General features: G+C 51.2%; 1 protein-coding gene across 1 annotated transcript; it reads right to left on the reverse strand.

Annotated features, from left to right (window-relative positions):
• Positions 1 to 883: 883 nt before the first annotated feature.
• Positions 884 to 19,916, reverse strand: LOC122372489 (nephrin-like). The gene is made up of 19 exons (XM_043349707.1): positions 19,770 to 19,916; positions 16,948 to 17,127; positions 15,412 to 15,573; positions 14,379 to 14,558; positions 13,912 to 14,202; positions 13,141 to 13,277; positions 12,401 to 12,566; positions 11,986 to 12,276; positions 11,432 to 11,615; positions 11,044 to 11,171; positions 10,428 to 10,688; positions 9,652 to 9,933; positions 8,954 to 9,129; positions 8,176 to 8,403; positions 4,545 to 4,728; positions 3,523 to 3,693; positions 2,873 to 2,994; positions 2,461 to 2,617; positions 884 to 2,292 (listed from the first exon to the last, which is right to left on the reverse strand). Exons 2-19 carry the CDS (start codon positions 17,087 to 17,089, stop codon positions 1,967 to 1,969), a joined length of 3,588 nt encoding a protein of 1,195 aa, XP_043205642.1. The 5' UTR covers positions 17,090 to 17,127; positions 19,770 to 19,916; the 3' UTR covers positions 884 to 1,966.
• Positions 19,917 to 24,778: the final 4,862 nt, after the last annotated feature.

The raw sequence follows: 24,778 nt of genomic DNA on the forward strand, positions 1-24,778 counted from the left end.
GGCTCAGGTCGTATTTGGGGGTGCCCTGGAGATTATTTAGGTGTCCAGGCACCCCCAAAGAGATATTGAGTTCGATCCCTGCCTGCACATCACTTTTTAATTCATGTTCTCTCTGTAAAACGGCATCAGCCTAGTCGGCGCTAATTGGGGCGCCATTTGGGCGGCTGGGCGGAAAGGGGGGGCCATGGCCCCCATGGCCCCCCCCCCTGTCTACGCCACTGACCATATGTGAGACTGAAGGGAATCTGTAGGGATTCCGTGACTGGAAGAGGGCACAGAATGTTTTACGGCTCACATTTGTCCGAGCATAGAGCTCTGTATACGGTATGCAGAGGTCTATGGTCCGAGCATGCTCATAAACAATAAGGCCGAATGTGTGACAGAAGCCGAAACATTAATTATTCGTTTGGCACTGGTATTGTATCGCTGGAAAGAAAGCGATCAGTTTACCTAGTACCTAACTAACTACCTTCACAGAGTACTTACAGCTAACTAAACCGTAAACGTTTGCTAAAATAAGACGTTATCGCGGCGTTCGTATGTGATTCTCTCGACCAGATTTTGGCCAATCCTTTTGTATTATTTGTATTACGGGTGCTTTTGGTTTATGGTCTCCAGAAACTCATGAGTGTGTCAGCTTGAAAGTCAGCTCTGTTGTAAGGAGTCCATTAGCAACCGAGCAAAAAAGCCACGCCTGCCCTGTGAAAGATGTGAAGTACCCAGAACTGCTACGATGTTTCGTTTATCCTGCCTCTTTGGAGACGATAATGATATCGTTATGTAACCAATATCATAATTCAAAGGAGCTAATACAAAACGCTTTGCCTACTTATTCTCCCTTCCATCACAAAAAATGGCGTCACAGACAAATACATAACGCGGTTTTGTGTATTTGTACAAAAACATGATGCATTTACAAATTAATTATCGGTCTGCTGCTTGAGGACGAAGAGCAGAGCCTGCACTCCGGCTGGGCAGCTGACACTCGCAGACCAAGCTATCGCTGCTGTATGTAGAACTACGTCATCAAATCAATGACCTCACGGAGCTACAGTGACGTCCCAGCAACGTTAGCCAATTAGATCCACACATGACTAGTGCGCGGTGAAGTATGATGCGTCGTCCAGGCAGCGAGATGCCGTCGAATGTCAGTCCGATGTTGTGAAATGTGAAGACAGCGCACAAACAATCAACATAAATCCGTACAAAAAAACCTTATGCATCGGCTCTGATCCCGTGGAACACAAAGTCGTCGTCAGTCATCCACTCCCAGCCATGAGCAAAGCACATCAGCAGTATATGTAATAATGCCAGTACGTACAGATACACAGTTACGTCAGCATGTCCCATATGAGACACATGCACTTACGTCAGCTTGATAACAACGGCGGCATTGCCACCGCTAAGTATTGGTTCACAAAGCACACAAGTCCCGCAGGCCGCACCTTGCAGGCTAAGCTCTACATATGTCTGTGCTCGTCGAGAACTAATTTCGCTGCCCGGAAGTCCTTCAAATCCATTTGGTGTTTCACTTCATACGCTTCATGACTGTCATTTCTCCCGTGTAGCGTGGCTTCTCACTGGTTCCTCGATAAGACATGCCAAGAACTTCACACTCTTAACAACGGACACTTCCAGCACACTACGGTAGTCGCACCAGTCTCGTCTCGACATTTCGCAGCGCGCATACACATAACGAGAAACACACAGACAAGCACGCGCGCACATACACACACAAACCGTCTGTCGCGCCTTTAGCGTCCCAGATATCACAGCCGAGTGTTAGATCCGTGGGGAGCAGCGAACAAGGTCACAGGATCAGGAGAGGCCAGAAGAGGCCATCTCAGGTCGGGACGAGGATCAATGGGAAGTTCAGGACAGGAGTCTGTTCGGGCTGGTCCGTATTGGTGGGAGAAGAAGCGGCACGCTATACCAAGAGTCACCACTGCTCAAGGGCCGGAACCCGCTACACCAGGTGTCCCCGTTGTTCGAGGGGCGCCTTGTCAGTGATGACTGTCGGCGGCGGGCTGGCCAGCCTGGAGCACTGCCGATTGAAGCTGGACAGGGGCGCCGCGGCGGTGGCGGCGGCTGCCCTCCGCTGGTGCGGCAGCGTCGAGTAGTGGCGACCGGGACCGGCCGGCGGCTCCGGCGGAAAGTAGCCTGAGCCGGGCCCGCTCGAGTGCAGCAGGTCCGGAGTGGGCGCGTCCAGAGCAGACGTGCGGAACTGAGGCGCCCGCGGCGGCTGCGTGGTGTACGTGGTGAAATGGTTGCCAGCTGTCTCCACGGAAGAACCTGGAACAGACATCAGGTTTTCAGCAACGCAGTCTACTCTCGCACAATTATGTAGATCATCAGCATTCTTCGGCCACCAGCTTCACAGCAACCAGTCTCACTCACACACTTCTCAACCTCTGTTCCTTCCCCTCCCACTCCTCAGCGAAGCAAACTCCTCCAACTTACCGGCTGTATAGGTGTACGAGTTTCTCCTGAGGGCCTCCACATACTGGTCGTGCCCGAAGTCGGCTGCTCGGGACGGCGACCGCAAGTGGTTGGTGTACTCCACAGCAGTTTCCGAGACACTGCCGCCTGCGTACGGGTCGTAGCAGTGTCGTGACGCCTGAAAACCAAGGGTAGGTGAGGTCAACAGTGATGGTATCCTAGAGACTGGTGCTTAGGGACGAGTCATATGCGAAGTACTAGGACATCTTGACTTTTCGACCTTGATTCTAGTGAAATCATCCCCCTCGTAGCAGGCCAGATGTAAGCGTGCAAATGCTCTTGCGAGTTTATTTCTTCTTCAGACCAAGAGGGCTAAACTGAGGATGTCTAAAGAAGAGGGAACACACACTCGTCGGAAGGCTGTGACACTCACGTCGTAATCGTCCATGCTGTCCTCCCGGGGGTAGCTTTCGCCGCTCTTCACAGACATGGAGCTGACCGTCTCGTTGCCGTACATGTGGAGCGTCTCCGATTTGGTGCTCGCCTCACTCGTCGCTGCAAATATAGACAGTACCGCGTTAGAACAAATGCATGTTCAGGTATGTTGCACAACAATAAATGTTAGTGACAACGATGCATGCATGATTGCATTCCAAATGTTTTTAAAAACATTGGCTATTGAGCAATCGCACTTGAATCGTTGAAACAGCATTTTTTCGTGAAGTTGATTTAAAAGATCCATTCTCTAAGACATGCAACACAAGCCGAAGCTCAACAAACTAGCCGTTCTGCATCAGACCCGAAGTCATACCTAGGTACTCTGATATAAAGATCAGGTTCGAACTACTCACAAGCTGATTCGACCACTTTTTCCTTGGATCTGCGCATGCGTCGTCGAATAAAGAAGACGACGAGCGTGACGTTAATGACGAGCAGCAGCGCTCCGACAGAGGAGACGGCAATGATGACGATCCAGGGCAGACGGGCCTCGTCAAACACGGCCGGCTGGGCCCCATCGGCGTCCCCTGCGACCGGTCACCGGTGGGGTCACACACACAGACACACAGACATGCGGCCACTCACCGGCCTTCTGCTTCTTGAGGTGCCGGCGCCGGCGGTAGCAGCCGATGAAGATGACGTTGAGGATGAGCAGGAGGGCGCCGACGGCGGTGACGGAGATGACGGCCACGCGCGGGAAGGCGGCCGGTCCGCCCGGCTCGTCGCGGTCAGTGACGTAGCTGACGGGCGGCGGACCTGCTGGCCCGCCAGAAAACAGCCAACACCACAGATGTTAGAAGACCAGCAGCATGCCACCTGGTATACCATGCCTCCCCGCTCCGCCACCAATATACCACCACCATTCCATCACCATTTCATCACTAATCCATCACCATTTCATCACTAATCCATCACCGTTCCATCACCGGAAGCAAAGCAGGATAGATTGGATTGGTTATTGAATAGACCAGAATGAACTGAAAGTTATGGCGGCGGATCTTTTCAGATTATGAGAATTAGGGATATTAGTGAGGTGTGTGGTCATTTTCATTATCACGGTTATATAGTAGATCAACTTGATAGCAATCAAGCCTCCAACGCCAGAAATATGCATGCAAATAATTGTTCGTTTAAAGATGACTGATGTGACTCAATGTAAAATGAAGCTGTTGAGAATCGCCTCCAAAAACGTAAAAAATATAAATGCGTTGAAGAGAAGGAAACCAGCGAACGCAGAAGTGCTATTTCTTAACAGTTTCCCATGCATTGATCCAAGAAGCTTCAAGTACAGAAAGAAGAAACAAACTAACACAGAATTAGGAACATGGAGAGGAATCAGGAGTGAGGACTTCGATTCGAGGAGAGCAAATAAAAACAGCATACTTCTGACGTCTGATACAAACGTCACAACACTTAACACTCTAACAACAGCGTAGTTTCTGCAATCGTGTCGCTTAAGGAGACAAACACTTTCAGATATTCCATTAAACATCGCCCACATGTTATATCGTCAGTAAAGTCTCAAGGTCCGGCACAGTATCAAACCGCTTATGAAAGTTACGTTGTGATCAGCTTCTGTGCGCCTTCTGCGAGGGAAGTCCACTGACCTGCGGTCTGCAGTCGCACCGGCTGGCTGTAGGCGCTGTCGCCGAGCCTGCTGTAGGCCATGACGGAGGCCATGTAGGCGGTGCTGGCCTGCAGGCCGGTGACGGTGAAGATGGTGGTGTTGAGCGGCTGCACGTCCCGGTACTGGTGCCGGTCGGAGCCCTCAGTCAGACGGACACGGTACATCTGCGGACAGACGGGGCACCTGGTCAGATTGAGGAACCTATCTTGCCGTTAAAGGGACACTCCCACCTTAACATTAGTTTTGAGTTGAGATAGCCAAATTGGTGGCCATGGCCTGCAAATACCGGTTTGGGCACTCACAACATCGACAAATGCTTTAATTCGGAGATATGGGATTTCAAACTTGCAGTTTTCGGATTCTAAGGGGCTAGTGCATTGGTATGCCCCCTTAGAATTTGTGACGTCAGCGGAGATCTAACGATTTTTAAATCTTTTACTAAAACGTTTGGTAGCAGCGTATTTACAAATTGCAACCGAGCTCCGCCGTGGGGTAAGGTGGGCAGGGGTTTTCGCACTACGGCTGCGGTTGAACTACCGTCTGTGGTAGAAACTTCAGGGCGATGGCGCGTTTCATACGAAATGTGGCGCAATGTTTGTTTGCTTCTGAACTTGTACTGTTATTGCTGTGAATTCTTGAAGTGGGAGTGTTTCAATAACAATTTGTGGATTATTTGAGTTTCTTTATATAAACATAGAATAGTATTATCAAACATTGTGTGGAAACTGCAAATACTGATATGATCAATTACTTAGTTTGGGAATTGATACACATTTTGTAGAGATTTGTCTGACAAATGGTGTAACAAACCTCAAGCATATCATGATCTGAAGCTGTTGCAACAAATCAAAATTGCTTTGTTGGAAAGACTGGAGCATGGTTCAAGATGATGTGTAAAAATTCAAGATTTGTGGGAAAGCTTGTGACTGTAGAACGGAAACAGTTCTATAGGATGGCTCAATCAAACATGGAAATGGACGACAAAAGTAGAGTTTCAACATTCAGCATGTGAGAATAACTTCAGAAGTTCACAATTCTTGTAGTATTGCATTCTTCTTATGTACAGTTATAGGTTTTGTTAGGGTATTTGAAATTCATTGTCAGTTGAGATGTAGATGGATTGCGGACAAATTTTAGAATCATTGCATGGAAGCTTGGTATAAGGTACTTGCGGTAGAAAGGTATTGATGAATGCCATGAGAAGGTTTTTTATGATTTAATATATGGTCGTTGTTGTGCCTACAAAAATGCAAGCTTACTAGCAACTAGTTTCTGAATCAAATCGAAAGTATTTGCCATGAATGTAAATATGTACCTGCAAAGTATGTCAATAAATTTGTGTGATGTTGACCAGAGAGCTTTATCATCTGGGCATTTATGTCGCTTCTTGCATTAGGTGTTAAGCATAGTAATTACGGATGAACTTTGTGCCAATATCTTAAATGCACAATTTATTTAGCATGTCTACAACCCTCACTGATCCTAGCTATAGGCATTTGGCACCAGCAAGACCAAGGGCATGAACTTCACAGTTGCTCAACCCTTTGTCATGTACCACCAGTCACTTTTTTACTTAGGTGCACATAGCAGTGCATACAACAATGTGCAGAGGGCCTACACAAAAACAACATGATTAGTGTGCACTATGCACAGGATTGTACCCTGATTATTTGAATATTTTGATAACTCAACAGTCAGGAGTGATTATTGAATATCACATTTATTATACATCACTTGTCAAACAAGAGCATGATGACACACATTTTGACAAGCAATCATGGTAGTATTTCAATAAGTTGGACAGTCATCTCCCTGGGTGTCATTTTTCCAGGAAGGTACCTCTGCACTCTGCAGGTGTTGTGGTAGGCTAGGTTGAACTGGGTCAAGTTAGGCGAAGTAAGGTGGTTAGGACCCGGTCGGACCGTAAGGCCTGGTCAGGTTGATTTTAATCTTTCATTCTAATTTGACATAACCTATTACCTATGTTTTTGCTCCAGCCTGAATTTCATTAGGTTATGAGTTAATTTTGCTTTGTTTTTATCTGTCTTGTTTTGTGTTTTTGTCCCTTATATTTTGCCCCATAGGCAAGGGTGGAGCTTTTCCAGGGAAGGTGGTGGAGCATGATTGGAGGCGCTCAACCAGACGGCATAGGAGGGCACGGTTTCTGAACGCGCACTGATGCCTGATTCAAGCCACGCTGTCTTCATGCGTGGCGGCGCGCTACTTAAAAGTCCAGTGATGCCGATAGAACCTTCAATCATTCTGGGCTAACGCTTATGACTTGGAAAAAGTCGCGATCCCAATTCAATCGAAAACCTGTGGGCTCTTGTTCAGCAGGAGGTGTATGAAGAGCCACCCGCCATAAGCACTGCTCAACCGCAGGCACAGGTTTAGACGGCGTTGGTCCGCATCAAAGCCAGTGTGCTGGAGAATCCATTGGCTGAAATGCTCCAGAACATTCGCCACTGTGTGGGTTCCTCATTTCCTCTCTGACTGTCCTTTGAAACCACTCCAAAGATATGCAGAAACCAACGAGGTGAGTAAACTGTGTTTTTATGAAAGGTGGCTACAAGCTCAGTTAAAAGAAAAAGTACCAGATTGTTTTGCTTTTACAGCGGGAAGAAAGGTGTCTGGATAATTTCGTTACACCCGCTGTGATGTTCAAATGGTTGTTAAATTCGAAATCAGCTCCAAAAACTAGCCTAGAAACATGTAAAACTCGAAAAAGTGAACCGAGGTCATCAAAGGTCATTGAGCTGACCTGACCTTCAGGTGACCTTGACACCCACCCTAATGCATGGGACCAGCATCATATCACATGTTTCAACGCTTGAAACCACGTGAAAACTGCAACCGCGCGGCTAATGCGAGCCGACATACGCCGAATCGCGATTCGGGCCAAACATGGTCTCGAGAAATAGGTCACAGGTCAAAGGTCATTTGGGTCAGGGTCATGAAATTTTCAGGGTAGGTGTAATATTGATAAAATCGGGGGTATTGAAAGTTTCGTCGCGATCGGACGGTTTTTACGCGAGTTACTCACGAAAAACCGATAAAGCGCACCCAAAAAGGCAGAAATATGCACATGCGATATCCTATACTGCAAAAAAAGGTGCATCATTTTCGAACGTCGCCGACAAATTGTAATTACCCTAAGCTCAGGCAGATGTATGGTAGAAAATCCCCCAAGTGAAATACACTACGGCGGAAATAAAATACCCTACGGCGGAGCTCGGTTGCAATTTGTAAATACGCTTGGTAGCACGCGGTGGTATATGCTGCTTTGCGCGCAACAAATGCCGCACTTTCAAATAAAGTCGCTAGGAACAGCGGAGACCCCAAAAAGTAAACAAAAGTAAAAGTCTAATATCTTGAAAACCGGTGAATATTTTTCGATGAAATTTGGTAGATATTCGTTTTCGCTCTTTCTGAACCGAGCGACATCACTTTCGTGCCAATTCATTAACTTTTTTGAAGGTGGGAGGGTCCCTTTAAGTCCAAGAGATCTATGAATAAGTAAAATATAACAAGCGAGGCTCTGTGGCCAGCTTTATGTGGCCAATGTACCAAATAGCATCGATTAAATGTCCGAAATTTGCAGTTCCATTCACCTGTTTCTGTCCACCATCGAATCCGGCTTCCCAGGCTACGGTGGCCGAGTCGTGGGACACGTTGACCACCTTCAGACCCAGCGGAGGGTCCGGTGCACTGGGACGGCCCAGCTCTATCTGCTGACTCTGGGAGCCCAGCTCGTTGAGGGCGACACACTCGTATGTGGCGTAGTCCGAGGACTGCACGTCCTTGATGCGGAGCACCGACTGCCACGTCTGCAGGTCCAGCTGGAAAAAGAAAAATCACCGTGTTATTAACGACAAATCAAGTTACTCGAAAGACAATGCAGTTTTAGTTGAAAAGGATAAAAAGGATAATTGATATTAATATCAATATATCCTTTTTGCTAATTTATATTTTACGAGGAAAGGTCATATGATACTAAAACTGCTTTTACTAATGTTCCTCGCACAAGCGCTCAACAACATGAAAGACAATGCAATAAAGCTAATTTCGTTGAAAACACGGCAATATTATTCGAGGCTCGAACTACTTATTATGGTAGCATGACCGATCACATACCGTGATAAGGTAGAATAAGATATAAGTCTGCCAGGCATTGACGATCCCAGTACGCCATTCAGCTTCATTGTCGGGACAATCAACAAATATGATAATTGATCAATATGCGTAGAACACAATCAGCATATCCTATTACATTACTTCAATAAAATGCTCATTCCCCCAGAAAACACACACACAGAGACCGGAAAGCCATCAAAACCGTCAGAATAAGGCCTAATTCCTCCTCCAAACACACCTATCCTGTCCACTCACCTGTGACTGCGCCAGCCGGTACTTCTGGTGGATGGTGCCGTCAATGAGCACGCCCGCCTTGGACCACTGGAAGGTGACGTTGGGCACGCCGGCAGCGCGGCACGGCAGTCGGGCCGTCCGTCCAGCGGCGGCCGCGGCGCGCCGGAACTGAGGTCGCTCGTCCATCTCTGGTCCGTCTAAAACGGGAAACGGATGACAGCACCTCAGCAGACTGAACGCTGTGGGCGTACCAGCTGACAAAATGGCGCCGCGAGAGAACGAGGCTGCTGGCAACAGCCAGTTGATACACTCGATGGTGTTTCGTATGCGTTGTAAAATTTAGAGCCTGCCGCGATGCCCCTGTCTCTACCGCCACGGACTGGGCAGAAGAGTGTTTGGGGCTCCCGAGCCCGGCACACTTCCATCTGCAATCGATAGCAGAGTACGGAGGTGGTGGGATGGCCCGGACGTCGCTTTTAGATGTGTTGCATAATAGATGAAACACATTTGGGTGCAGATATAAACTGAGTGGGCGGTCGCCGCTGGTTGCTTGTCAAGCCAAGAAGTTGAATCGATCCCTTGTTGAGTAAAAATGACCATTACGTTATATTTTGTTTTTAAATAAAAGCTCAGGAGACAATGAATTACCGCAAAATCGTGGCTACATTTTGATAATGACTCACATGTCGCCAAGCTAGCCGACCTAAAGCTACACTTACGTTTGACTAGCAGGGCGGCGGTGGCGGTGGCCTGTCCGACTCCGTTGTCGGCCCGACACAGGAACTCGCCGATGTCCTCCTTGGTGGCGTTGTGGACCGTCAGGTAGGAGGTGCCGTTCCTTGTGAACGTGCTCACCCGGTCCGAGGCCAGGTTGAAGCCCTCTCGGTGCCAGGAGATCATGCCGGGAGCGGCCGGGTTGGCGTCGGCCGAACACTCCAGCACGGCGTCCTCCCCAGTCGAGACCATAGAGACGCCGGAGACGGAGACGATTTGAGGGGGGTCTGAGGGGGCGGACCGACCGACCGGTCAGTTAGTCAGGAGCTGCGTCAGACACACCGGTCGGTTTGAAATGTAGCCGATTCCTGTCAGCGGCGTCGAATGTCGTTCGCCGTGGCGGTGAGCTACGTACAGAATAAAGCGGCCCGAGCGGCACGGCCAATGGTTTCAGTGACAGGCCGGCGATCGAAGACCGCCACTGAGGCGAAACGGATGGCTATCAATGATATTGAAGCGGTCTATTGTTGATTGGACGAGCGGGATATATGGCCTGATAAGATCTCTAATAACCTTCAACAACCGCGATGTCGTAGCTCAACCGACGCCGGACTGTAGATAAATAGTAGTTTGTCCTAAATTTTATCAATCTTTTAATATCATTGCATACTTTCACATCCGTTTTTACTGTAACTGTCTCAGGCTCATCCTCTTGGCTAGCATTTATAATATATTTATTTCTTTAGTTGAAACCGCTGCCGGCAGGGAGGTGGCCACTCACAGAGCACGTTGATGTGCACGCGCACAGTGGTGATGCCCTGCTCGTTGGAGGCCTCCAGGTGATACCAGCCGGCGTCAGTGCGGCTCACAGAGTCCAGCCGCAGCACGGGACCCTCTGCTGGCACCGGCCCGCCGCCCGGGGACTCCCGGGTCCAGTGGTAGCGCACCCCGGCCGGCCGGGCCCGCGCTGTCAGGTTCAGAACGTGGCTCGAGTCGACGACAAACTCTTCCGAGAAGAGGCTCTTGCTGAACACGGGCGCGTCTGTGAAGACGATATTGTTATCGTGGGCAAACTTCCTTGGCCTCGGACAAGTTTGGCGATTCTATTGGCTAATGAAGAGCAGCCGAGTGCTTGGTCTGAACATAGTATTACAGGCATGAACATTGGGAGAGAGAACGGCTTCTCGGAAAGACGTTGCTCAAATAATATCCGACGGAACTCGAGCCTTTCTCAGAAGCCTGAGGAAAGCGAAAAATAATGGCCCGAAACTTCTGATGAAGAGAGGAAAAACAAGCCCCATAGTTCCACAAAAAGCTACCGCACAATAAAATTGGTATCACAAACAAACATGCGTCGTTTATCAACATCCCAGCCATTGTAAGCCGTGTACACTCACAGGAGACGTCCAGGATGAGTCTGTCCTCCACAATGCCCCTCAGAGGTGCCACGTGAGCCCTGCACGAATAGGCCGCCCCGTCGTCGGTCCAAGTCAGGTTTCTCCGCAGCTGCAGGCGGCTGGATGACCTGCGAACACACGATGATATATTTACATGATGCAGGAGATACACACACACAACGTCCATTGTGTCGTTATAACAGACGCTCCGTCTGTACAAGTAACAAAAATGCTTCGAAATCGTGTTAGTTTGTATTGCACTTAAGCCAAATGAGGAAGAAACGTCAGTTTATGTGAAATGATGTTGCTAGCAATGTGCCTATTTTTCCTACTATTTATATTCAATATGCTCGACTTGTTACGTGCGACATTCAAAGCTTTTACTCACCCTCCGTGTTTTCCGGCTTTGAATGTCTCGAGGGTGGTGACCCCGTCGGTGACCTGGACGTTGTCTCGCCACCAGGTCAGCTCAGCCTCCGGGTACGACGGTCTCGACTCGCAAGTAAGCAGAGCTTGACTGCCCGCCCGCAACACGTCCGGACGCACCTCCAGCTTCAGGCTCGACGGAGGGACTGGAAGAGATATTAGTGCAAAAGTTAGTGTGAATTGTGAACAACTTACAATGTCGGAGGGGAAGAACAGAGAATGTCGCCCGATAAAAACAAAACGACATTTATATTATCCGCACTAGCCAAGGCATCAACTGCACTGCAATACCACTTGTACTACGTCATATAGATTATAAATCAGTTCAAACGAAGAGAGGACGTTCTCAGTGACTCCATTCCAGAGCAGCATCACTCAGGAATTTATGATTTAACAACATCAATCAAACCAGCAAACACATAGTGAATGATGGCATTTCAGCGCTATAGCTCATCAGGCTGTTTACAAACGGTCACAAATGTGATCGTTCACACAGCTCGCTCAGTAAACACTCACAGAACACATTGAGTGTGGTGCTGACGGTTTGCTGTTTGCCTTCAGCTGAGTTGGTGCTTCGGCAGGTGTAGACGCGTCCGTTGTCGGCGTGGTCCACCTGGAACGTGACCACGCTCCTGGCCACGCTGTCGCGCACCTCTGTGCTCGAGGCCAGCTCCGTGTCACCCCGGTACCAGGTGAGCGTGGCCGGCGGGTTGCCGCCCTGCGAGACGCACGAGAGAGACACCCGCTCTCCGGCCCGCAGGTGGGAGCCCGACTCGTAGCCCAGGATCGTCGGCGGCTCCGGAGGGTCTGTGAAGGATAAATGCGAATTGCAGCTAGTCGATAAACAGCATGATGAAGAGAACCAACCACATCAATTCTGCATTGCAAGTATTAATTATCAACACGGTACCTCTTACACAAACAAACTTACGAAGCACGGTGATCTTGGCCGATCCGACTTTGGTGCGCCCGAGCGCGGGGTTGAGTCCGTAGCAGGCCACCGTCATGTCCTGTCGCATGCCGATCGGCACCACGGTGGAGATGTTGGAGCTGCTGATCCAGCCGCCGTCGCCCGCCACAGACGTCTCCTGGCTCGTCTGTAACACGGCCCATCCCAGTCAGCGTGAGTTCTGAGAAGAGAGAACCCAGCTATGCGGGCGCAATTGGTCATCGGATACGGATCCGTAGCTGGAATAACGAGTGTGAGAGCAAATGAAGGGACATAAATAGAGCAGACCTAGAGCGAGAGCAGAAATAGACGGAACTTTTCCGAGAGAGACGGACGCGGTGTTTCACCGGAATGGCGTGATAGGAATCGACTTTGCGCCTTTGATGTACGTGATGAATTGGAGGTGCATGCTAAAAACGGCTCGTACCAAAGCGTCGCGCTACCTATACGGCACATGTCATGACCAGACACGGAGTAATACCGTGTCTGGATCAGGTCCACCCCCGCACAGCGTCAATAAGCGTGGGGAAAGCGACTCTCACAATAGCACAGCGCCGTTCCTCGTGTATTCACCACCCACGGATGTGGGATCGTGACTGTCACGAACAGGTCACAGCTACTGCACAGGGGGCGTTTTTAATGAGAGTTGCGGTACCGCTCCTAGGAGGGTCCGAGAAGGTGATGGGGCCGGGGTCTGCGGCCGGCACCAGACTGGGACTCACGTTCTCCATTGTCCTGTCGTTGATGACCCAGGTGATGTTGGCCGCCGGACTGCTGCTGGACGTGACGCACGTTAAGCGGACCAGGTCGCCGCCGCGAGCCTCACGCGTGCCTTCGATCGTTACCAGGTCCGGACCGACTGTCGGAGATCGTAGCAAGTGAGTCAACTAGACGGTGACGGTGACTAGACGGCAAGTGAGACAGGCACTTATACACTTTCTTCGACACTGGGCGAGACAGACTGTGTGAGGCAGCCGTGCATGGAAGGAGTTGATAGCATACCGAATGACCGTTATGAAATGTGCCACTTTGGAGGAAATGCATATGCATTTATTGATTTGTCCCTCGTTGACCATGACCGAGATTCCAATAATTCAAAAACACTGTGCCATTTCATAGCTTGATGGCCACAGTGTTAGCTGCTGTAAATAACAGTCGACATGGGAACCCTGGCAGTCTCATTTATAACACGTTTCATCCCGGACGCTGTCCAACCAGATGTCCAAATTCCGAGCATTGGGCTACCAAGCTCAGTGGGTCGGGACGTGACGGTCCCCGCTCTGCCTCAAACACTCCCCATTGGCCAGGAAATATCGCTCTTCCCCATGTTGACCTGAGCCGATTCCTCTGCCCCATCGCCCACAGTGGATCAGAGAAGGTCCTGGCTCCCGCTGGATATGTCCATAATAATTTTGAGGTCCCGATTTTCCTTCCTGTTCCCACAATTGACCAGATTTGGGCATCGGGTTCCCTCCCTATGTCCCAGCACTCACAGTTCACCATCGTTCGGACGGAGGCGGTCAGCGGCTCCGGCTGCACGTGTGAGCTGGCCTGGCAGCTGTAGACCGCCCCGAGGTCAGACACATCAGCCCGCAGTCGGTGTTCGGCCAGCGTGTGACCCGGCAGTGCACGGTACTTGGAGCCGATCGGCCGTCCGTTCTTGAGCCAGACCAGCTGGGCGGGCGGGTTTCCGCCTCTGGAGATGCACGTGAGTGTCTTCTGCTGTCCGATACTGACCACCTCTCCCTCCGTGTAGCCACTGATCTCCGGGGCGCCCGGAGGGTCTACGCGAGGGACAGAAAACACGTCAGCTTCGTCTTGCAAGCGGCAAGTACCAAAAGCGGCAAACCATAACGACTTGTCATATACCTCATTTACCATGTCCCTTCAATAACTCAATAAATGTAAGCATGGACACCTTTCACAGAAGACGAAAGGACGAGAGGAACAGTCAACTTACACAGCACCGATAGCTGGACGGTCGAGTTGAAGAACTTGCGGTCCTCGGGTGCAATTGCCGGGTGGTGGGCCACACAGGAGATGCCGGCCCCGTCGTCGGCTGCCGTGGGTCGCAGGGTCACCACAGAGGTCGTGTCGTTACGGCCCGGGTGGCCCCAGCCGGAAAAAGAGTCCTCTTGGTCTGTGAAGAGACGGACAAATATTGTAATCACAGAGGAGGAACAGGATGAAGAGAATGAAGACATCGAACTATGACCTCAAGCCAACTCCAATCCTCTTGGATCTCAGTGGGTCATTATGTTACATAATCCTCAATTTTTCAGATGAATAGATGGAAAAGGTTAATAGGTGAATTGCGAAGCATCGTAATTGGCAGATACAGCAAATAAAACATTAATTCCTAGCGTGACTAACGGTGTGCTGATCAATGTCTTTGAATGTGATAACGGTGTCAGTATCAATTTAAAAAATGATTGCATAAGCAGGACGTTACAAATGCGGAGTTTCGCACTACTTCACCGGGTTATTCACCCAAGCAGTTGAAGGAGCTCTTTCCGCTCCACAGCTGCGCTGAATCCTATTCCATTGCTATCAATTTTACCTAATTGTAAAAGCTTTCAGTAAATCTTTGAACAGAACAAGATAGGATTCGGCACTAACCATTCAATATGGAGGCATTCCCCAGAAGTTTAATCACTAGCTTTGTGTGCTTTGGAACGTTTTCTGAGAAACTCACTGAGCTGGATGGTTAGGGACTCACGAGCCGTGCGAAGTGGTAAGGATCGGTGCCTTGGGGCTCTTAATAGCTGCAGCTTATAAAGGGGATTAGCTGTGGGTCCACAAGGGCTTGAACTCTGGGACTTTACCCAGTCAGGGTATATTGGGAAGGACTATTCCACTGCATGGAGAGGGTTTACCCAATTAGTGGGGACTGTGAAGGCTTGAAATACTGAAGTGACGCTATGTCATGGTCGGCTGATTGATGCCAGATGCGTACAGTGTAGGCTAGTCAACTGTGAATACGGTGGACCCACCAAGTTGAACAGGGACTCCATTGCGCTGCCACTGGACCTGGGCGGCCGGCCGGGCACCGGTGACGTCACAGCGCAGAGTCAGCTGACTGCCCTGACCGACCTCGTACAGGCCGAGCCGCGGTGACCTGCTCGTCGAGCTGGCTGTCACTGATGTCGGCTTCACTGTGGACGAAGTAAAGACGAGTCACTTCACTGCGGGATATAGGAGGTCAGACGCGTCACTTCGTGACGGAGCATGGGTGATCCATCACTTCGAGACGGAACATAACTATGAAGTGTCACTTGACTACGGAGTAGGTACGGAATACAGTGCAAAGGTGCAACTCAACTGCGGCACATAGGTCAGACATGTCACCCATAAGGTCATCGACGATAACGATAAGAAAGGAGACGTGAGACCAAAGAAGGCTTCGCTGCGGGACAAAGCGCAGAAACATAAATAAGGTCACTAGCAGCGTTTGACATGTTTGACACGGTTGAATGAAGAAGCTCGGAACCAGGAGAAGCGCAAACGAGACACACCAGTTCACAAACTAACCGAGAAGAAGTTTAGCGTGACGGCCGGCATAGGCATGGTCATTGCCTACCAAAATTCAGTAATGGAGGTAATAAAAATAAAATTGCTGCGGCATGCACGCTCCACTGCTTCATGGCACGGTCATACAGGGTAATGCTTATGGAGCCACGGATTTGAAATCAATACTCATCAGTGGGGATATTACGATCAGATCGAACGGTGGCCGCGTCGGCTGCGTCGGACGGAGTTGGGTGCGCGCACAGTCGGCCGTCGACAGCGTCCCTCCATCGGAGCCGTCCAGATAAGGACGACATATGGCCGGAGGTGATGGCACGGGCGGACCTCCGTCACTCCCCTCCCCTCCTCTTCCCTCCTCTCCGCGCCACCCTCCCTCTCCCCGTGGCAGCCATCAACCAGATGGCATCTCTCCGCCACGCCGACGCCGTCTCCCACAGCCAACTTCCAGCAGCTCCTGCTCCTACTTCGGAAATCATAACCTCCTCAGCAATAAAACCTCGGCTCACGCCTTCTGCGACAGATGTGTGTCTCCCCTCTCCCTGGTCCCATGTAGCCTGAGGCACTGCGGTCGGGTCATGGCCACCGCCGGGAAGCTACGTCAGGGTCTCAGCACCGCGCGATAAAATCACCGCCGATGGATGGGGTGTGCCTCGTAGCCGTCTAACGACGCGATTCGTCACCGCTTTCTTCAGCGGCGGCCGGCGGGTGCAGGTCCAGCCGCGGCTGAAACGCAGAACTGCGCGGCTGCGACCGGCATGCCGGCGGCCCAGCGCTCAGAATACGGGCCGGGATATATCTCCCAGCGCTAACAAGGCGGTGGATATGACATTAGTCAGCATCTACTCTAATCTGCAGGCGGCATACGCTGATTATATTACATATTACATAACTAGATCCATGAGGCTGATTTGTTTCCGAAAATATTCCCTCGGTAGTCTTTTGAGGAATAGCGTTATTTGGGTCTAATCAATGGAAGCCTAGCGGATTTGTCAGTAACTTACCTAGCACGGTGAGTATGGCGTCGGCTCGGATGGCGTCTTGTCCCCGGTTCGGCGACACCTGACACTGGAACCGACCGTCGTCCTCCAGGGTCACGTTGGTGATCTCCAGGTCATGCACTCCTGACCCCGGGTCACCCAGCATTCGGTATCGGTCGTATCCGGGAAGTGACCGGGAGTAACCTGCAAATTGAGAGAAATAAATTATTCCTAAAAAAAAGTGTTTGCATGAGCTAGAGCGCCACCATTAGCGGCAACTGGCCACTCATGATGCAGTCAGCACACGAAGCGAATTTAGTAGCCCGCAACTATAAGTGCAATGTGAAATAATGATGCTAGAATTAGATCCTGGGCCATTATTTTTCAACCCGGAATCAGGTAGCACGTTATCAGCAGTAGTTCCACGTCCGCTTGGCGCGGCCAATGGCTGGGATTTCCTCCTCATCTTTGCAGACAGCACCGATATACAGCGGAGTCCACCTCCGTCCGCGCTCCGCTCCGCGTCGGCAACAAGTTCCGCCGGCGGCGGCGGCGTCCGGCGGACTCCGCACTCCGCGCGGTGATGAAAATGGCCGGTCGGCGCGGCGGGCCCGTCTGCAGCTGACGCCGCCAGCGCCGGCCATTTGCGTTTAAAGGTGCTTCTGGTGCCAAATTTATGGCCATCATCGCCGGGATACGGCCCTCTCATGGCGACGATCGCCATTTCGACTCGGTTTTGTGATACATTTCTCAAAGGTGAAGCCGACCGCTGAGCCACTCGAAATCAACTTCTGTCGCCACTCGCCGGTATCGCGCCGCGCGCGGTGGCGGTCGCCCGGCTGTAACATTTCCAACGAGATCGGATCTGTCGGCGGGCAGAACTCACGGTGGCCAGCTCAATGTGAAGGCAGTCGGCGCTGGGTGCTGAGAGGGGGGAAAGAGAGAGAGAGAGAGAGGGAGAGAGAGAGAGAGAGAGAGAGAGAGAGAGAGAGAGAGAGAGAGAGAGAGAGAGAGAGAGAGAGAGAGAGAGAGAGAGAGAGAGAGAGAGAGAGAGAGAGAGAGAGAGAGAGAGAGAGAGAGAGACGAAGGATATAGGACGATATGTTGACAAGAAAAATAACATGGGACGATTGGACAACATAGGGAATCTAAAATCTTCTTTTGACAGGATATTGTCTCGTATGTGCCTATTAAATATAAACGAACGTGATTTGCCATAAAAGATAAGAATGTCATCGATTTTTACGTTAATTGCACGAATGTTTTACTTATTAAATACGGAATGTAAATAAAATGTCACATTGTCGACATATAATCGTCAATCTGGGCGGGCCATTTCTCTACCGATCTGCAGATTTCCGGCAGCAGACGTGGAGGCACGTCGTCGTATTTATCCGATGCAATTCCGAACATCCTCAAATCCCTGTTGCTGTCAGTTCACTCAGGCCAGACTATATCTGGACAGAACGAGTATCCAATCGTTTCGGAGTCAATAATGACTGACCAGCTTACAAGACAACGACACAGTTAATCCTTCAATTTAAGCATCCCAATTAAACTTCGACCACCAAGTCCAGCGGATTTCAGAAAAATGCGCTGCAATCTCTTTCGCGAGAAACAATTTGTGTTTTAAAGTGGCTGAAGCTGGCGCCACACGTGCTAAGTTAGATCGGCTTAGAGCAGATAATTCGTGGCGGGCATGGAGCGGTTTCGGTAATATGGCGTGGGCTGCCAGCGGACGTGGGCGGCATATCTTACGACCGAGTGTAATTATATTTCATTTTTACCAACATAATCGATGTGGCACGCTATGAGCGAGTGCTCAGTGCTTTACGACATCATTATTTTGTGTTTTAATATATAAATGCGAAGTGATGGCACCTACGCATCTGTAACTTATAAACGCGTCATCATATACACAAATGAGACCTGACTGTGACGGATGTATAGACGGACAGCTCGCGTGCGTTGAATATGATTCGATGGAAACGCAATCAGCAAGCAGAGCAACATTTAAGACGCGGGATATTTATCACTGCACTTGCACATGATGCATGCTCTGTGTCTGTGAACTGACAGTGTATCGAGGCAAAATACCGAAGTGCGTATCCATACTCGACACACATCTCGCACCATTACTGTTCGGGAGATGTATGTAGTCACGGATTTTTATCAATAGAGACACGTGCGCGCACTCTGTGGGCTCGCAGGTGACTGTACAGAGTACACATTCCTGGAGGGCTCGGCCCTTATTGTCAGCGGGAAGAGGAGGGGAGGAGGGGGGTGCTGTGCGAAATTGCAACCAAAGCTGCAACTTTGGTGTGGCACTGTGATCGGTTCTGTGTGCTGAAAAATCCAGACCAAATCACGAACGTCCTGTCAACGCTAGCGACTCTGCGCGCCACACGAAACGTGACGCTCTGTCGCGACGAGACGTGACGTCCGGCAGGTGACGGACGTGTACGTGACGTGAGGCGATGGCGGGGCAGTGCAGCTCGTGACGGAATGTGACAGGATGTGAAGTGGCGAGATAACTGAGTCGGACGGTTACCAGCAGTCACGTCACCACGAGACATGTCAGGGGCCTGGTCCGGTGAGGATGCGTGCTACTGCTCAAGCCTAATTCATTTAACTTAACTTTGTGTTCATTCGTTATTCAGTGAACTAGCATTAGCTTACTGATGAACGTAAGTGAAGAAGGCTGAAGTTTAACTTCGGCGTAACTCGCATAATTTCTGAAATTCCCGAGGCATGTATGTCAGGCCTCAGACCTGGTTTAATATGCGAGATATGCAAAACTGGCAGATTCAATACAGAACAAAAATAGTCTAAATAGACAAACTTACCGAGAGCGAATCCATCCTTGGCCCACTGGAGCTGTCCGACTTGGTGTTGCACTTCACACCGTAAGATGGCGCTGTCTCCTTCCACCACGCTCACGTTGGACGGACGGACACGGAACCGCTGCTGCTGACAATGAACTGCGAAAACCGAGAGGAAATAATAAATTGTAAGATCAAACAAAATTTGCTTTTAATAATTTTTACAGTGGGATATGATGCCCACGAAGTTTTGTGAAGGGGTGTCGTTAAACGTATCGAACTGACGATATCTTCTTCATTTGACTGAATGGTAAATAACGTGATAGTTAACGATCATCGTCTGTCTTAAAAACATTGATTTTGTTGTCGGAACCGTCATTTGCTTATTTTCTAGGAAACAATCGACGATAGGTATTGTTATAAATCAAGTCTGAATATGAAAGAAAAAACACATGTACGTGCGTGCTGAACTGACAACAACGGACACATCAGTGGCCTCCCATGGGTGGCCCAGTGCGGGACGGTTACCACACTGGGTACCCTGACTGGACAGGCGCGGCCACCGCAGCTGTCCGATGTCAGGACGAAGGACCCTTCACGGCCCACCAAGCTGCCGCCCATTACCCCCGTCTCGGTCACAGCGGAGGCGCCTTTCGCACCTGGCCCCGCCGATGCGCTTTATAGCTCGTGCTAATGGCCAACAGACGCGTCGGAAGCTCGGTGGCATTGAGTCGCACGCACCACCGGCCGCCTCCTTTAGCCTCGGCGACACCCCCGCTTCCGGTCTGCTCCTGATCAGCCATCCTTCACATCCTTATCACACCAACCAGACGGGCAAACGGGACGGCGGCACGGCGCCAGTGCTCCCATGGCGCCGGCGAGCTATGTAAAAATACCCCCCGGAGCAACATCAACACACCCCGGAGAGACATTGATGATAATCATTGTTCTCAGCATGGCATCGCAAAGCAGTTCCGTTCCGCGGTGTCTCAACATTTCCGAGGAATGCATAAGGATGAATGAATGTAGGAGGCATAAGGATTGTTCGGAGCTGATCAATATTCACCACTCCGATATCTCCCTGTTCCAACTTTCAACATATAAATGCTACACATTTCTTTTATGCAGTGGCCCTGTGGCCTGTATGCAAAAATACCCCCAACGGTAACATACCCCAGCATTAGCCCTGCATCATTCATTCAGCATCTTTCAGAATATCCTTTCCAGCATTACCTCAGCTCGGCCGTGGTATCACTCGCGCGGCGACAGGCCGAGCGGAGGACAATTTACGAGAGACCATCGATTGGGCTCGTGGACTCGGCCCAGGTTCTGGGCGGTGGCAGGACGCGCCTGCGGTTCCGGGGATGATCCTCCCACGGCCAGTCGAGCGAGTCCGACGCCGAGTCGGAGCCGATTCAATCGACGATGACCGTCGTCGGTGGAGGACCCCCCCCCCCCCCTGTCCCCTCTAACGACGGTACCGACGCAGCTGAGACGCCGACGCGGCGCCGGTGGGTCGAGGGAGGTTCACTTCACCTCCTCACAGAACGCCGGCCCGGAGCGTCGCCGCGGCCAAGGACAACTGACCAGCGCATTGTTCTCTGTCGCCCCTCAGATATCCGGCGTGTCGGCGTGTGAAAACGGGACGTGAAAGGAAACACGTTTGGTGGGCCAGCACATCATTAGACGCGCTCGTTCCGGCCGCCGCGGCGTCTATAGAGGCGGCAGGTGGGCGCCCCGCTCCAGCTCCTCCAGTCGGCAGGACAGGCGACAGCGGCCTCCTCAACAACGGCAGTGCCGCACATCAACGCACCACAGCCGCTCCATAATGGCTAACAAGAAAACTCGGATGTTTGACTTGCCGGGCAAACATCCGTTCCGGGAAAACAACGTTTTCAGCAGTCTGTCTGAACGTGGAACTCGCAAACGACTTCGTCAAAAGTCCGTCGGACAAAAAATCCGTTTGATAGTTGCGCGCCTCTCAGGGCCACAGTGATACAGATCTCCGAACACATTAGCCCGTGGAGCTCGGAGCTCAATTGGGATCGCGCGTCGCGTAACTGCGCGCGCGAGGCGCGATTTCATCTGCGTCCGGCCGGGCGGTGCGGGCCGGTATGGGCCGTTCTGGGGGCCCGGGGACAGTCGGACCCACCGACGCCGTGGGAACTGCTCGGCCGCGGACAGACTGGGTCGTATAAATCGCCGCCAGACCCCAATAAACCGTCTCAGGTGTCGGCGGCCGGCCTCTGACGCTGAACTGACACCGCCCATTCTGTCCCAGACACGGTCCGAAGATAGCCCGGGCGGAAACGCCTCGCCGCCGCCCGTGTGAAACTATCGGAAACTGGCTGTGAAACCGATACTAGAGGACAGGCGGCCGTTGTTAGAGCTGGACCTAAAGACGTCCGGATATAGTTAATAGCTCAGTAACAGTTGCTTGAAATGCATGGGGAACAAAAATGGAAACGTCAAAGGTTTCATGTGTCTGGACAACTACGCCGCATATTTTGGCGTCATTCTGTTAGCAAATAAACACATCACATCTCCTAAGCTATCTTTTTGACAAGTCAAGTTTGTACTTATCTCGAAGCATTGACAAATCCTCGATTTACGGTGATTCAAACGATTCGATGGCTGATAAAGTAACACGTTAAAACGGACAAATTAAATGACAGTGTCAGTTGTCAGAGACGGACGCAAGGTTATACATGTTAATTCCTGGCGGAAACAATGTGGATAGGTAAAGTCATATGATCGACACATGGAGGAATTAAAGAGAAGAGGGTAGGTTGCCTATATAAGCCATAATCATCCCTGACGTAATCGGGTGAGATCCGGTAGCATCGTAGAAAACGGACCAAAACCGAAGCTGTTTCGGAAACGTTGTCAACTCCAGCAAAACGGTAAACTTATATCATGGGATGGTGGTGGAAGCGCAAGATCGGTCACAACCAAATTCTCTGCCTCGCTAAGGAAGCATAATTATCACAAACGATCGCTTACATTGCTTTGAGGTGAAGATTGCGTCATTGCACAGAACTACTCGTAGGTCAAACTTTCGTGCTTGTAAGCAACTGTCTGTTCCCGCGTTCATCTGACTTGAGTTTCCACCACCGACCCTGCCTTGGCCTGCCGTCCTCCTATCCCGTTCCTTCTTCCTTGCGTTCCTTCTTCCTCTCTCGTTCGCGATCCTGCTTCCTCTCTTCGCTCGCTGCCCTGCAGTCTCCGCGGGCGCTGGACGCCGTAACGGCCAGCCGATCACAGCGAGCGTTCGATTATTCCCCACAGGTGGCCCGCTAAGGCGGCACGTCGTAATGGGCCCGATTACGGAGAATATTTCCAAACGACGCGGTGGGCGTCGGCTCGTTCGGCGGCTCTGAGCCGCGACGGCTGACCGCTCGGGTGCGCGGGCGCTGCAGCGCGGCAACCGGCTGACACACCCTGGTCTAGTGGTCAGTGACCGCCGCACGGCGTCAACAGCCGACAGTGGCCCTGACACCGGCTCTGACACCGGTACAGACACCCGCACCCGCTCGGGAGGCGCTCAGGTGGGCCTGCAAACCCACACCTGGCAGCTGGAGGTGTGGTGAGCTGTTCAGCAGGTTGTTAATGACTGTTACTACAGGCACCACCCGCAGCTGGGGCAGCTACCTACAGACCCCTCCCCACCCTCACCCAACCCTCACCACGTCATGGCAGCCTTTCGGGAGAACTTCACCAGCTATACCCTCTCTCTCCGTTGCTAGGCGCCCCGCTGTGAGGCTAGCCATGGTGAGCTGCAGCTCCGCCAGACCAAGCCCACCCCACCTGGCTGAGGCAGTCTCGTCTGCGGCGGGGGCGCACCTCCGGAAGTTGGGCTGGCTGGACCGCTGGCCCGCGCCGGTCGGACCGCAGGCCCGCGCCGCTCCTCTAAATCAGTGCCGCTGAAAATATGGTGATCCCGAACCGACAGCGGTGCTCGAGACCGAGCCACTGCAGCCGCGGACACCACGCCTGGCTGGCAACGAGAGATTGTGCTGACCCGACGGGGCGAGCGAGAGAGAAGGCGCGTGTTATCTGCGTTTGGCAACGCCGCGCTGCCCATGTTCTATAGGGGCACCTATCTTCATCAAAGCTTATGGCCCACAACATGGAATCAGTTTACCCCAAATAGGCTCTTCATAGGTTATCAAGACAAAAGTAACTACAGGTCTGAGGTCGTGTTTTATGAGCAAAATTTATCGACTTTATATCGTTTGTTTTGGTTGGTCAGCCATCCGTGAATGTCAACAGTCAACAGTCAACAGACAACAACACGAGGTCAACGCCCACCGATAATCTGCGGTTTATCACACAAGTCGCTGCCCCGGCGGCTGAGTGCGGACCGCTGACCATGGCAGCGGAGTCGGTGGGATTTCCATATCTGGCAGGCATATGGCATCGATCGCCATCTCGCGCCACCGACATCGTGGCTAGATTAGTCCGGTGAGGAGCGCTGCCAACGAGGTACTCTCGGCCGGCCGGGCCCCGCCGACCACCCGCGGTCCATGGGTCACCTTTGGGCCAATGCATAGCTAATACGTGATGTCTACTTCAGTAGCATATCCGGCCAGTAGTACCTCATTCTTACTGAGAGTTTCGCACCTCTCCCATTTTGCTTTATTCCTTTCCGCCACCGTCTTGCAAATCTGCCGCTGTTCTTTTCTTATTGTGAATGGCGCCCTCTTCCACAAAAAAGTTTATGCTTAGTTAGGTTTGGTGTTGTGTATTACATTTTGCTCTACCCTTTCCTTTAGGTATTCATTTTTGTCTTCTCCCTCCATTTACCTCTTCTCTCGTTTGTTCTTCTATCCACGCACCTCTTCTTCTTCCACCACAATGCCCCTCGCTCGGCTACCTCCTCCATCTCCCCTTCCCTACGCCCCGTGACTCCCTAAGTCCTTCTCATCCCCTCACCGGGTCTGCAGGGAGCGATTGGCAGGCGGCGACGCGCCGTCCTCGGCATCTATTCGTCTGTGGTCAGCGTAATCTGGCCCTAATGAGGGTGTCTGAAT

This window comes from Amphibalanus amphitrite, unplaced genomic scaffold (genome assembly GCF_019059575.1).
Source record: "Amphibalanus amphitrite isolate SeventyFive unplaced genomic scaffold, NRLGWU_Aamphi_draft 001365F_arrow, whole genome shotgun sequence".
Lineage (NCBI taxonomy): Eukaryota > Metazoa > Arthropoda > Thecostraca > Balanomorpha > Balanidae > Amphibalanus > Amphibalanus amphitrite.

Excerpts from the sequence above, each read along its gene's own strand:
- LOC122372489 (XM_043349707.1), bottom strand. The coding sequence starts at position 17,089 with ATGCTGGGTGACCCGGGGTCAGGAGTGCATGACCTGGAGATCACCAAC. Across the intron at positions 11,616-11,985 it reads CACCACACTCAATGTGTTCT|TCCCTCCGTCGAGCCTGAAG; the intron begins GTGAGTGTTTAC and ends TATCTCTTCCAG. Across the intron at positions 11,172-11,431 it reads AAAGCCGGAAAACACGGAGG|GTCATCCAGCCGCCTGCAGC; the intron begins GTGAGTAAAAGC and ends GTGTGTTCGCAG.